The following is a 13,530-nucleotide window of genomic DNA, read 5'->3' as shown; positions in this document are numbered from 1 at the left end:
TGGTGACGTCACGAGATATTGCTCATTTGTATTTACACATCCCACAATATAAGTCATTGCACCCTTGGCCCCGCCCACTGGCGCTCAGTTCGAGAGAGCAGGACAGACAGGCCTAGTGTGGCTAACTATTCCTGAACACCAAAGGGGACCCATCTGGACTATTTTTAATTATTTTTGAACATTAACATTCACTACTGAGACGTTTTTGACTGCTGTCATGTATCTTGCTGCTTTTAAAATACGCAGTGTCAAGTTAAAGTCTAAAGAGCCATTCGGTTTCATTCAGCTGCTCTGCTTCTTGTTGTTTTGAGCACAAATGAGTCACGTGCGTGTTCTTTCGCACATCTGCACTATATTTTTATTGTTAGTGTATGGTGGGAACCATCTCCAGGTCCAACTGCTCAGGTGTGGCTGTGACATGGCATGGAGCAGGCTGAGGTGTTGCTGTGCATAGTGTGTAAACCCTGAGATTGAATTTTATTATGTTGAGGAGGTTGTTCATTCTCTTCAGATTGAGTTTCAATTATGGCTGTATTTGAGGGGATGCACAATGTTAGCCAATCATAACAGTGGGCGTTTGTTGAATTTTAGAGGCGCTGAGACCAAAACCGAGCGTTTCAGTCAGAAGGCCACAGCCAGGGTGGAAAATTATATATTTTTATCATATATTACTATTACTAAAGTTGACTGTTTTGGTGCAGAAGACTTTACTAACATTATCAGTGGACCTCAGGGAAGATAATAAATTATATAAAAAAAGATCATGACCCATTTAAGGTTTAGGGTAGGGAGGTCAGTTTTGTTGATTTAAAACTTGATAGAGCTAAAACCTTATCTGTTTGGGAGAACATTTAACTCACTTTTGGCACCACATAGTGGACATTTCACCTTGGAAATGCACCGACATATGTAAGAAACCATGTAATATCATTTGTTGCCACAGTTACATAATTTTTATGAGCTCAGGCTGACTCTTAAAGGTTAAAAAAAAATAAAAAAATATTTAAATTCCAAGAGTCAGAGAGGGGGTGGAAAATGGTGATATTAAAAGCTAAATTATGATTGTGGTAAATTTGATTAACCTTGTTTAAAATAAAAGAACAATTATTATGTGAGCTATAAATTAAAAAGGTCCAACTGCAGAACTGCTTCTATGTTAATTCACAGCTCAAACATGTTTCAATAGACTTTAATGACCTACCTTGACAGCTAGAAATACAAAATGCTTTTTAATGTTGTTTTCAAGACACTATAGTGGAGCTTTGTAAGAATGTGAGGGTCTCAAGGTGACTTTAAAAATAATGACAGGGATGCAGTATGGAGATTTCAATAGCAATGCAATCTACACAAACATCTGTTTCTAAAACATTTTAATTTCCTCTATGAAATGTTTCTCTTGAATGATTGGATAAGCAATGAAATGCCAGTTAAGAAATGGCTTTCAGATATTTACTAGAAAGCACAAAAATTAATCACAGCAAACATAACTGAACTAATTGTGAAAATATTCTCACACCAGGTCGATGAAAAAGTAAAAAAAAAAAAAAAAAAAAAAACAACAGAAAATGAGAAAAATGCAGAGCACACGATTATATGATGAGCTGAATAAATCATAATTAAGTTTAAAACGTATTATACTCTGCTTCAGTTCAAGGTGTTCTGAATTGAAAGCTAAACTTTACTGGAAAAACAGTTGAGATGACAGTTGACATGCATGAGTCTACAGAAGATACTGTGTACATTTAAATATGGCCTGTCACAGCAGGTTTGACATCAATGACAGTACAATTTTGTTATATATTTAAATGTACTCAATTTTCTGCAAAACATCTCATTTTGTGTTAAGTGGAAGAAATAAAGTCATACAGATTTGGAACGACATATGTGTATGAGCAAATCATGAAATAATTTAAATGTTTGGGTCTACTGTTCCTTTAAGACGATAAGAACGCTAACAGAACAATTACTCTGTTTTTGGTGCATCTAGGACATTGAATGACTGGATAGCCTAATTATTTAATATCACACACATAACTCACAAAGTCCCTGATATAATCTGAGCTGGTGAGTGTTCCTACAGATGTGATGTCATAAATTGGGTTGGAGTCTTTTTGAGAAACAGCGTGTGTCTGTGAGTTCTAAAAACCACAGAGATTATTTCTAGGAAGATTGTGAAAGAGTGAGGAGAAGGAGACAGAGGGACAGACATGTGATTCATGTGTTCTCATGGAAGTGTTGGCTCCTTTAAAATGATTTCTAGTGGTTGAAGTAGCTCCACAAGATGGTAATTGTTGTTTACCAGCTGCTGGCCTTGTGGCCCCCAACCTGCAAACTGCAGATGAGCGTTTCGCACTTCTGGAGGGTTCAGGATCCATGTTTCCCTGTGGAAAAAATAAATAAAAATAAAATAAAATAATAAGAGGCAGAGACATTCACACACCCGACAGACAGTAGAAATGGGCCAACTACATATTGTCAAAATTTACTAGTCAATGAGTTTTCTGAAAGAAAGAAAAAAATATTAATTCAAAAATAAAAATATAAATAAATAAATCACTTTTCAAACTGACAAATAGCCATATTAAAAGGGTTTGGGACCAACATGATCACATAAGAAATTGCACGCTGCTTCTGAATTTTCATATCCCCCATAAGGCATTTTTGCATCAATTCCAGTGTGTTCACCCTGTGGCGCTACTGACAGCATCTTGTGTGAACAACCGACGAGACACAGGTTCTGGTCCTGTGGAATCCAGAAAGTAATTTCCAAATTTCCAATGTACATAACATGACACACAATGGTGAGTCCAAATCGGAAGTCGCAGTTCTGCTCTAAAATTACATTTTTACTCCACTGACGGTTAGGTTAAAGGTTAGGGTCTGGGTTGGGGTTAATAAAATATTTATTCCTCCTTGCGAGTTGCAGAAAAAACAATGAGACGTAATACAATGGCTAAAGTTGTATATCTGCATGTGTGTAAAGACCAACAGTTGAAAAATATCCAACAATTATTGTCTTGAAATTTACTGTTGAAGGCAGTGGATTTGTTACAAAAGCAGTCCTTTGATGGCTCTATCAGCGGTGCATTAAAAGAGATGAATTTAGAGACTTCTTAAAGAGGGTTTAAGCATGCAGTCTATCCAAGCTAACAGTTACTTTTACTGTTAGCACACTATCAGTATGCTAAAACCCTCTCTGACAAGTTGTGTCTCTAATTTCACCCCTTTTAAAGCACCGCCAGTCGTTGATGATTGTTTGACTAGTCAGTTGTTGGATAAGGAGTCAACTAGTTCAGAGGTTTTCAAACTGGGGTCTGTGGAAAGAAATTAAAGGAAAAAAAAAAGATTTTACAAAATGTATTTTTTAGGGCAGTCAAAGTAGTCATTAACATAAGAATCTAAACATTTTTACTAGTTAACACACTTATCGAATTTTACATTATATCTGATTCAGTTTGTTTTATAAAGGCTGGTCAGAAATCCTGTATTATGTCATTCAAATTCAGTGACTGCGGCGACATATTTGAACAAATTATATAACGTGGTGAAATACATGTATAGCGGCAGTTCCAAAGTGAAATGTGTGGGTGCCTCGTGCCGCCCCACCACAAGATGCTGCCGCCCCCCCGCAAGATGCCACCCTGGGCAACTGCACATGTCGCCCATGCCTAAATTCGCTACTGTGTTGTCTTTAATATATCACACACTAATACTTTATTTAGAATAATACTTTATATACTTAATATTACTTTTATTTTTCTCACACAGTATAAATTGTTCTATCTACATAAAAATATATATCTGATTTAATATTTTAGAAAGGGAGTCCCTCAAATGGGGATCATCATATTTGGGGTTCCATGGCATTAAAATGTTTTTGAAAAACCTAGTTGTCCATCCTGTCCCATCCCTAAAAGACAGATATGTAATTAATTAAACATTCATGTCTTCAAAGGACTAACAGACTATACTTCCTGTATCCTGTGCAGTGAACCATTTGCCAACTGATATTGATTTCATCATGGTGTACAACACAGTGCAACACAACAGCACAGGGAATAAAGCACTGTGAGGGAATTCCTGCAGCAGCAAATCTAAAGGTTATAGTATATCCCCATCTGCTGTTAAATCCGGCCGGGGCGATAGCCCAGCGCTGTGTCAGCATCTGCTCAGTTTCACACAGCTCATAAATATAGTTGCTTTATTCTGCTGTCATTTACATAAGTGTTGTGCCTGTAGGCTTAAAAATTACAGGTGATACAAGCTGTACGTCTCTGTGCTAATCACAGAACAGATGGGGCGGTTAAAAGTGTGGTGGTACGGACACAGGTTAGCAGTATAGACAGATTACATCCTCTGAATGGATTTAACACGACATGAACTATAATGGTAAAATGCTGCATCAATTTTTTTCTCCGTTGGTTGTATAATGATGACAAATGGACTTTTTATATTGGTGAGCTCAGCAACTTACGGAGTTTCCAGACTGCAAATGATGTAGTCCGCAGTGAATGAGTGCTGGTAAACCTGACAATTTGAATGACACAAAGACGAATAGAGACAGAAAGACAGAAAAAGAGGGATAGAGAGAAAAAAAAGAAAATACATTTTGAGAAAAATGCTTATTGACATTGCCAGCAATAAGCCACAATATGTTACAGTGATTTAACCAGAGTTAAGGGCTATTGTTATGGCATGATTTTAATGTGGTTAAATCATGGTAACACACAGTCTTAATAATCTTTTTGCTTTTACAAAATGGTGACAATCCCAGAATGTTAAAATTTTCAATAAAAAAGTCATTTATTATTAATAATTGCAATAAATACAAATCTTCCACCATATAATATAGTTAATTAGCCTTAGACCTGAAACATACTCTGTAAACGCAACACTTCTGCTACATAAGCTCAATTACACACATTGTTGTGTTCCAAAATGCCTTTGGCTCAATAAATAAAATAGCTGGCTGGTAACTTTATTAGAAACGGCAACATTACATAGTCTAAGTGGAATCGTAAGAATGATAATCTGACACTCGCTGGGGGGTTCAAATCAAAGATATACAAAAAGTCTAAAACATTGTTGGAATTTTTGCTATCAGAGGTTTACGTAGGATGTTTTTTCCCCTCCAGAACCTTTCTTGCGTAAGGCCACAAAAATGAAAATGTGAGGAGCAAAATCACAGTGTCTTGTGATGGGTGGCATTTATGAGAGACACAATGAACTATGTTGTTTGTCACAAATATTTAAGAAAATGCTATGTTATCTATGTTAAAATGTTTTTTTATATCATTTTGTTGATTTAAAAAAAAATACATTTTTGAGTTTCCTCACAATAGTTTTGCGTTTCCTCAAATTATTTTGGGTTTCCTCGCAATAGCTTTATCCATCTTGTTTATTTATTTATTTATTTTTATTCCCTTTTCTCCCAATTTGGAATGCCCAATTCCCACTACTTAGTAGGTCCTTGTGGTGGCGCGGTTACTCACCTCAATCCGGGTGGAGACAGTCAGTCCGTGCATCTTATCACGTGACTCTTTGTGCATGACACTGCGGAGACTCACAGCATGTGGAGGCTCATGCTACTCTCCGTGATCCACACACAACTTACCACACGCCCCATTGAGAGCGAGAACCACTAATCGTGACCACGAGGAGGTTACCCCATGTGACTATACCCTCACTAGCAACCGGGCCAATTTGGTTGCTTAGGAGACCTGGCTGGAGTCACTCAGCACACCCTGGATTCAAACTTGCGACTCCAGGGGTGGTAGTCAGCGTCAATACTAGCTGAGCTACCCAGGCCCCTAAAAACAGTTGTTTTAAAATAAATAGCTTTACAAAAGTTAGGCACCAATGACATTAGACTAGAAGACTGCTAGTCATATCAGATAAATCAAATGGAAGCTATTATAACTTATAAATTATAAGCAGGCAAATAGACCAAATTAGTAACTGGTTTAGAGATTGGCATTGTTACCAGCATATAAAGTTTTTTTATTTGTACTTCCTTGAAAATGAAAGCACTGCAGTAACACAATCCATAATAAAATGCCCCATTAGAGTGGCTAACTCTATCTAACGAACTACCGCACTAAGAGAGCTACCTGGTTAACTATCGGTCCAATAAAATATCTTATAGCAAGAAAAACTCCATCTCTGGGTTTTAAATCCTTTAAGATCTCAGAGTTGTCACCACCTCTAAAAAGCCAATCCAATGTTGTATCGTGTTTTATTACGGTCTCTGTCACTTTACCTTTTTGCTTGCAGACTCTTTTTAGAGGTTTCTTATTTTGAAAACAGGCAATTCCCCAGAGGTTTGCCATTTTGAATGATCCATGGTCAATTTCGCTCATTTGTTGTGGCTACAAGCTTCCGCTTCAAGCTACTACCACACCTATCACCGGACATACACGCGCTGTATTAACTGGACCTTCTTTTCTTTACAGACATGACGTAAACACGCACAGACAAATGATAAAACTAAGCAATTTCCTGCCAAATCTGTCCCGACAGCTCTAATATATAAATAATTATTATAGGCTTACCATAGTGAATCGGCAAAGGCAAAAACATGGTTTGGAAGAGAGATTGTTGGTGTACTTGCTCAATGAAATTTTGTTCATTTCTAACAAACAATTTAAATAAATAAATAAAATAGTGTTGCTTTAAATGATAGATTAAGCTTTTACGAGGAAATACAAATTTTTGAGGTAACGCAAAACTATTGCGAGTGAAAGCAAAGCTCTTTCAGAAAATAAATTCCCTCCGTGTCCTTTAAGGGGCTCTGTAGAATAATTATTGGCACATCGTGCCCCACACTCGCTATTTTGAAAACAAAAAAGCTTCGCAGACCAGACTTTAGTGCATTTGTCTTATTACCACATCATAACTTAGAAGAGCACCAACTAAATTATCAAGTATCTGAAAGTTCACCTACAACCTTTTTTCTTTTAATCCTCATAACTCATCTTAGCCCAATGGCTTATTTTAGCCCAGTCCCACCAATTGGCTATTTTAAGGCTTCGAACATGGCTTGTTCAATCAGAATTTAACACCGGAACTATTTATTTTATAAATTCACAGTCCATCTGGTTGTAAAGAGACAGGCTCATGGAGTGCAGTAACAGGCTCTTTGTTGTATCACTCTGAGGACAGTGTCAACATCTGTCTGTAAGTCAGAGGGCTGACCGTAGCATATGCTCACTGCTGACATGAGTATGACACATGTTCTGTTGGACGGCGTTAATACAGTCAAAGTGAAGCTTTGTGAAGGGCAAGCAGTACCATAACAGAGTTTGAGAATGAGGGGCGTGTTATGAACAAGTGTGTGTCTGTGTGTGTGTAGCACACTCTTTTCTTATCATGTGTGTTAAATGTTTTGGTGTCACTCTCCAAGCGCCGATGACACTTCTCCTGTCTTTCAGCTCTGTAAGACAGCTGTTGTGATCTAAACTTTCTCACCATCTTCTGCTCAGACCTTTAGTGTGTCTGGCTCAACCTTCATTAAGAAACTCTCTGCTGTGTTTGCTCTTGATTAACTCTTGAGGTATCATGATGCTGAGAAGAACAGAAATCCATAAAGGATCAAAACATGTTTCTCCCCACTATTTCATACTGTCTGGGTATTTTCTTTTGGTGCAGACCCAAGTTTGTTGGATGTCAGAGTTTCATTCGTTGAGCTGGTGTGTAAGCACAAGGAAGTTTTTGTAACTTGAGTGTGATGCAGGGTAACCACATCCAAACAGACCTGAAAATGGGTGTCTGGGGTAATGGTTGACCAATTCATCAGTCAGGGTGATTATTTGGCCATTTTAACCATGCTCGCCATGGCAGATTAACCGAAGTGTCAGTTCTATGATCTACTGACAGCTTGTCAATGGATAATAAATATATTCTGTTATTTAAAGATGTGTTTAATAAACAATGTGCAAAATCTTCATAAAATGTCAACAATTTATGTATGTCTTGTTTGCTAGTATGAAATGAAAACTCTAAAGATGTAAAATAAAAAAATAAAAAAATACTTTTGGCTAATAAAAGCACATCTTGACTCTACAAAGTGCTAATAAAGTGCTTAAAGGAATGCTCCAGGTTCAATACAAGTTAAGCTCAATCGACAGCTTTCACTTTGTACCATAATTAATTTCATTTCAAGACAGATACAAAAAAACACAGGCCTCACCGGCTGAACATTGTAGGCCAACAGAACGAGTTTCATATCTGGGGAAACCTCATAAATGCTGGCTTTGTACATTTCCTGGAAGAAAAAAAGGACAGAGAAAAGGCATACAAGATATTTTACCATACAATTTAATTAGCACATTCCTTAAATTACTTTGGCAGATTGTTTCTCGCAGTAACAGGGAAATTTTGGCATTAATCAGAACCACCACTCTTTTTCATTCTGAACTAACACATTGTGTGTTCTTGCCTTCCCTGTTCTTACACTGATGCTGAATTACAACTCACCATACTCTCTTTAATGATCTGAGCTTGTTAACAAGCTACACAGAACATAGCGCAAATGATGGATGGTTTCAGCTCTATTAGGAACAATAGAACTGTCAGCACTGTGATATGCTGACTGAGACAATGGCGTAATTTATACTGCAGAGCATGTAGTGTGCTAATGCTTGAAAGTGCACGCATGTGCTTAAAACAACACGAAACATTCACAGTGCATTTATCTTCCATAATGTGACGTATTGCCTAGTGAAACTGAATGTACATGAAAAACAGAAAACAATGCAGGGCAGAATTTGATTGTCCACTGGGGTTGTGAATGTTAGGCTGTGATATTATTGCTTTATATTATTTTGCTCTGCCTGAGGAAAGTTGTTCTATAGGGAGAGATTAAAAAAAAAAAAAAGCAAACGTTTTTTGTTCCCCCCTTTAGAATACAGTACAGTGTTCCACTAATTTTAAAGGTAAAATTTAAAGGGTTATACTATTGTGGACGAAAAAAGAGAAGGAGTAAAATGATTAAGAACACTTACAAACTTCCTGTTGGTCACCAGGATTGTACTCTCGTTGGTGTCCATGTTAAAGCGAACCACATCGCCATCACGGGTACGATACAGGAGTTCATTACCTAAATGGAGAGATGATGAGAGACACAATTAGTGGGAAAGGGTGGGGGAAAATGCATTAGTGTGTAAAACTGTGTGCTCTGAAAGTTATTTTCAGGTCGCTGTAGACTGTCTTTTACTTTCTCTCTTCTGTCAATAATCAAGTCAATGTGCATTTCAAAGTTCACAAGCTGTACCAGGGGGACGACAGTTAAACTGGAATGATAAAAGTTTTCTTTTAAGGTTTTCAGCTAGTGACAATGACTTTGGAAAGGACATCAACCAAAATTCTCTTTGAAAGGTCTGGAATGTCAGACATGGCCCTCATGAGAAGATCGCAAATTGAGCAAAAATTGAGCTTTTTTTTCTTTCCTTTTTTTTTTTTTTTTTTATAAATCATGCATAACTAATCATTGATAAGAGGTGACACAATTACCTTCACAATAACTTTAAAGCCAAAGAGGAAAGCACTGAAATCACAGCAATTCTAATGGGTCAGTTTGCTACGGTCACATGGAATGCAATTAACACTTTTTTTTTCTTCTACGAATGCATTTTTTTTTTTACCTTTATTTAACTAGATTTGAATATTTTTTACAAAGAGAGACCTAGACAAAAAAGGCAGCAACCAGATCTAGAGAGCATACCACATAAATCAACATACAACCAAAAGATTCTAATTCCTTGGACTTAACTATCATTTTAAATTCACTAAGATTAATAAGATCTTGAAGTTTAAGGACAGATTGCAAATTGTTCCAAGAAAATGGTGTTGAAAACAATAAAGACTTTTTACCCATTTCAGAGTAACATTTAGGAGTACGATATCCTAAGCGTAGTCCATAAACACAACATTTCTGCATCATCGAAAACAGATAAATAACTAGGTTATATTCCTGAAAGTGCTTGTAAATAAATATATACCAATGACTAAGTCTATGCATTAAAAATGATGGCCATTCGACTTGAGTATAATGTACAGTGGTGAGTAAGATTTGAGCAATTAGTAATAAACGTTAAGGCCTCATGGTAGACAACATCCAGCATATGAAGACAGTGCGCTGATGCATTCAATATGATCCGTTTCATTAGATGTCACCGTATGACTGCGCCGCCATGTTTGTGACCAAAATTCCATATACCTTCAGTGTGCTGCACTGTGGGATGTGGCAAAAGCCGGCTAAATTTTTTGTTTCTATTTATAAATCATGAAAAGGTGATACTGTTGTTTAATTACCAGAGCCAAAATGTAATTTTTCTTTCAATAAAGTTTTATATTTTAAGTGACACGGCTTCATTTCGCCGAAGTCAAACAGCGATGAAGGGGGAGAGCAGGGATAAAACACTTGTGGGTCTTTGCTCATTCATTCAGACATGTCAGTTATCTGTACATGTGTCAGTTATATTTATAACATCATCTATTCAGATACAGTTAAACTGGAAATGCACATAGGACGATGTTATTCATTACACCCAGACTGTATAAAGGCATGTCTTAATTGTAACACACTGTAAAAAAAAAACACTATAATGTGATGTAGGGCTTTACTGGTTGTTTAGATCAGTGTTACTATCAGAAATAATTGGTAATTATTTATTTAGTTATTAATTAATATTTAAATTAATTAATTGAATCTAACTCAATATAACCTCATATGGGGCTCCAGTAAATGTAGTGTGCTATGTTTAGGAGCGGGTTTGGTTATCAGCAATAATTAATAATTATCAAAGATAGTTAATTATTAAAATCAATAGAACATTGATGAGAATCAATGTTAGCTTTTTTTTTAATCCTTTAAATCAACAATTATCAAAGATAATCACTAATCATTAACATCAATGAAACATTAATTAAAATTAACACTAGCTTATTGATCCTTCAAAATCAACAATCATCAAATTATCAATTATCAAAAATCAATAGAATATTAATAAGGATTAATATTGATGGGGCACCACCCTAGAATTAGGGACTAATAACCAAATAGTAAAACAGCCACAATATTAGATTGTTTTCTTAGGAAAATCGACATCTGAAGAATATCGATTTTTTGAAAAAAAAAAAAACAATGAATGAAGGTTTGAATCCGAGCACTGACATCCCGTCAGCATGACACAGGTGTATCCAAAACAAACCAAAACACTTCTCTTTGTAATATAAACAAAGTTTATTTATGCAGTAGTATCAATTAATAATTAATACAATGCAGTCAATAAACTTCCAACAACTACAAACTAAACAGTGATATGATTAGATATGGAAACCAAAATAATCCTATAACACATAAGGTGTATGTGTGTGTGTGTGTGTGTGTGTGTGTGTGTGTGTGTGTGTAAGGAGGGACGTGCACAAAATGGCGGACGTGAGACTTCACGCGATGTCACGCGAGACTTCCCACCAGAGAATATGGCCGTGAATGTGGGCGGAGAGAAACCAGTCAATGGTGTCTACCAGTTTACCGCGTGTATCTGCTTGTACGATAGCTTAGGGACAAAGCTGAGCTTTATCACGAAGCTATCTACCAGCCAAAAATGTGCGCGAGAATGTTTTTGAGGGGTCGTGTGTGTGGTTAGTACGAGAGAGAGAGAGAGAGAGAATAAAGTGTTGGCCCCAAAGCCGATTTCGCGATCGTGGGAGAAAAAGCAGCTGTTAGTTTATCACTCAGAGACGGCGGTGGACGGCTCGTAAAGCGTCCCGTGGTCTTTGATTCTTTAATGGATAAACTCAGTGTGCCGGTCTCACTCACGATGGCGGAAATGCACAACAGTCCAATGTGGTTGGACTACAATACAGCAAATCTCATTCGTGATAATTAATACCCTGAGTGTTAGCCGGACTCGGTGGTCCGTAAACTGTACAAGCAATAACCTTGATACACAAGAATAACACACTATAATATTCTATCTCTGCCCAGACGTAACCTCTTACTTGAATCGCATGAGGACACAGACGAATGTGTGTTCATCTGTCCTTTAACTCCGACTCGGTTCCTCAAGGCTCGGGTGATGACGGGAGGCCGTTTCCTTGCTCTGTCGGCGGGCGGTATGGCTGTTGATTCTCGGCGGGCTGGCGGAGAAATCAGCGACGTCGACTTGATTAAAGATGGAAGAGAAATCTTTAATCTCTTCACCTCTGCAGGCAAACGGATGAAGATACGGATTGCTCGGTGGTCTCCTTTGGATCCGTTAGAGTGTTCGGTGGAACACAGAGTAATGTCAACTCGTCCAGCGAGATGGAGATTGTATGGCCACAGTTTCAAGTCGGACGTTACTTCCTTGTGCCACGAGGCTACACCTGAGAGCAGCGATCAGCTGCGTCTATGCACGGCGAGCAAAGTTGCTGGAAGCAAATCCCGGAAGCATTTCAGAGGTATTTTTACTCCTGATGATGTCATGGTTGAGGGACGTTCTGTTGTGTGCCTCATCCAATAGGAGTTGAGAGTTCGATCCTTTAGTGAGCAAGGCTTCATGGGATTTGTAGTCTGTTTTGGACTCCCTTTGTTTTTATCAGTAAAATGTATGACTTGGTATGTGGGCCTGAGTTAGGTTTTACGACTGTGTTAGGCCTGCCTTTGTCTTCTATCTGAATACATGAGGCCCAACAGTGAATATATAGTATATATTTAATGTGTATATTCTCATTTTAATCAATAAACAACACATCATAAGATCATTAAGCATAGACTTTATTCACACCACCAGACTACAGTGTAAACGTATTAATCTTATTCACTAATATGCCTCGGTTGCTTTCTGTGTATTCTTGTATGAGTTTAAAGCAGCTCTTACATTCATACAGACGGTATCATCACGGACGTTTTGTAATTACCGAACTGCAATGGGCAACATAGCTCCTATGATGAGAAGAACCAGGTATGCTTGAGGTCAGTATTAGGCAAATTACTTCCTGTTTTTGGTCCGTTTAGATGTCTTTGTTCCATGTTGCGTTCATATCAATTGAATCGCACCAGAGTTTGTTTGGAAACGGACTGAGACCCACTATTCAGGCGTTCTCGGTCCGCTTGTTTGGTGCACACCAAGGTTCAAATGGTAGGGTTCACACTTGTTCAAATGAATAGGCAATTAAGGTCACAGTTATTTAAGCAATATCACACGAGCAAGAGTGCGATATGGCCCTACATCAGCACTGCTGTGATTCGGCCACAGGCCGAGTGCCGTAGGTAATCATAGCAGTGCTGATTTAGGGCCATATAGCACGATTGCGAGTGTGATATTGCTTATATACAACAGTTCAATGAACAAGTACATTTATAAAAATTAGTAGTATGGTCATAAAAATGCATTTGTGCATGGAACTACTTTCTTACGTGACGGATCAGAATCTTCCATTGCTGGTTCAAACCAAATAATGCGTCCAAGCCTTCATTAGTAATTCAAAAATGTCACTTCATAAATAGTACCATGGCTTGTGCTGTTTCTGCCAAGTTATTGGATA

General features: G+C 37.5%; 1 protein-coding gene across 4 annotated transcripts in view; it reads right to left on the bottom strand.

Annotated features, from left to right (window-relative positions):
* Nucleotides 1-13,530, bottom strand: part of LOC127431848 (dipeptidyl aminopeptidase-like protein 6) — a 545,012-nt gene that overhangs the window by 80,640 nt on the left and 450,842 nt on the right. For all 4 annotated transcript variants that reach the window (XM_051682454.1, XM_051682457.1, XM_051682458.1 and 1 more), the window contains 4 exons: nt 9,003-9,097; nt 8,189-8,263; nt 4,475-4,527; nt 2,300-2,381 (listed from right to left, as the gene is read on the bottom strand). In XM_051682454.1, coding sequence (XP_051538414.1) covers nt 2,300-2,381; nt 4,475-4,527; nt 8,189-8,263; nt 9,003-9,097 — 305 coding nt within the window. The remainder of the gene's footprint in view (nt 1-2,299; nt 2,382-4,474; nt 4,528-8,188; nt 8,264-9,002; nt 9,098-13,530) is intronic.

The sequence above is a fragment of the Myxocyprinus asiaticus genome, chromosome 41 (assembly GCF_019703515.2).
Source record: "Myxocyprinus asiaticus isolate MX2 ecotype Aquarium Trade chromosome 41, UBuf_Myxa_2, whole genome shotgun sequence".
Taxonomy (NCBI): domain Eukaryota; kingdom Metazoa; phylum Chordata; class Actinopteri; order Cypriniformes; family Catostomidae; genus Myxocyprinus; species Myxocyprinus asiaticus.
The sequence above is the reverse complement of the archived record's forward strand: the minus strand, read 5'-3'. Positions and strand labels throughout refer to the sequence as shown.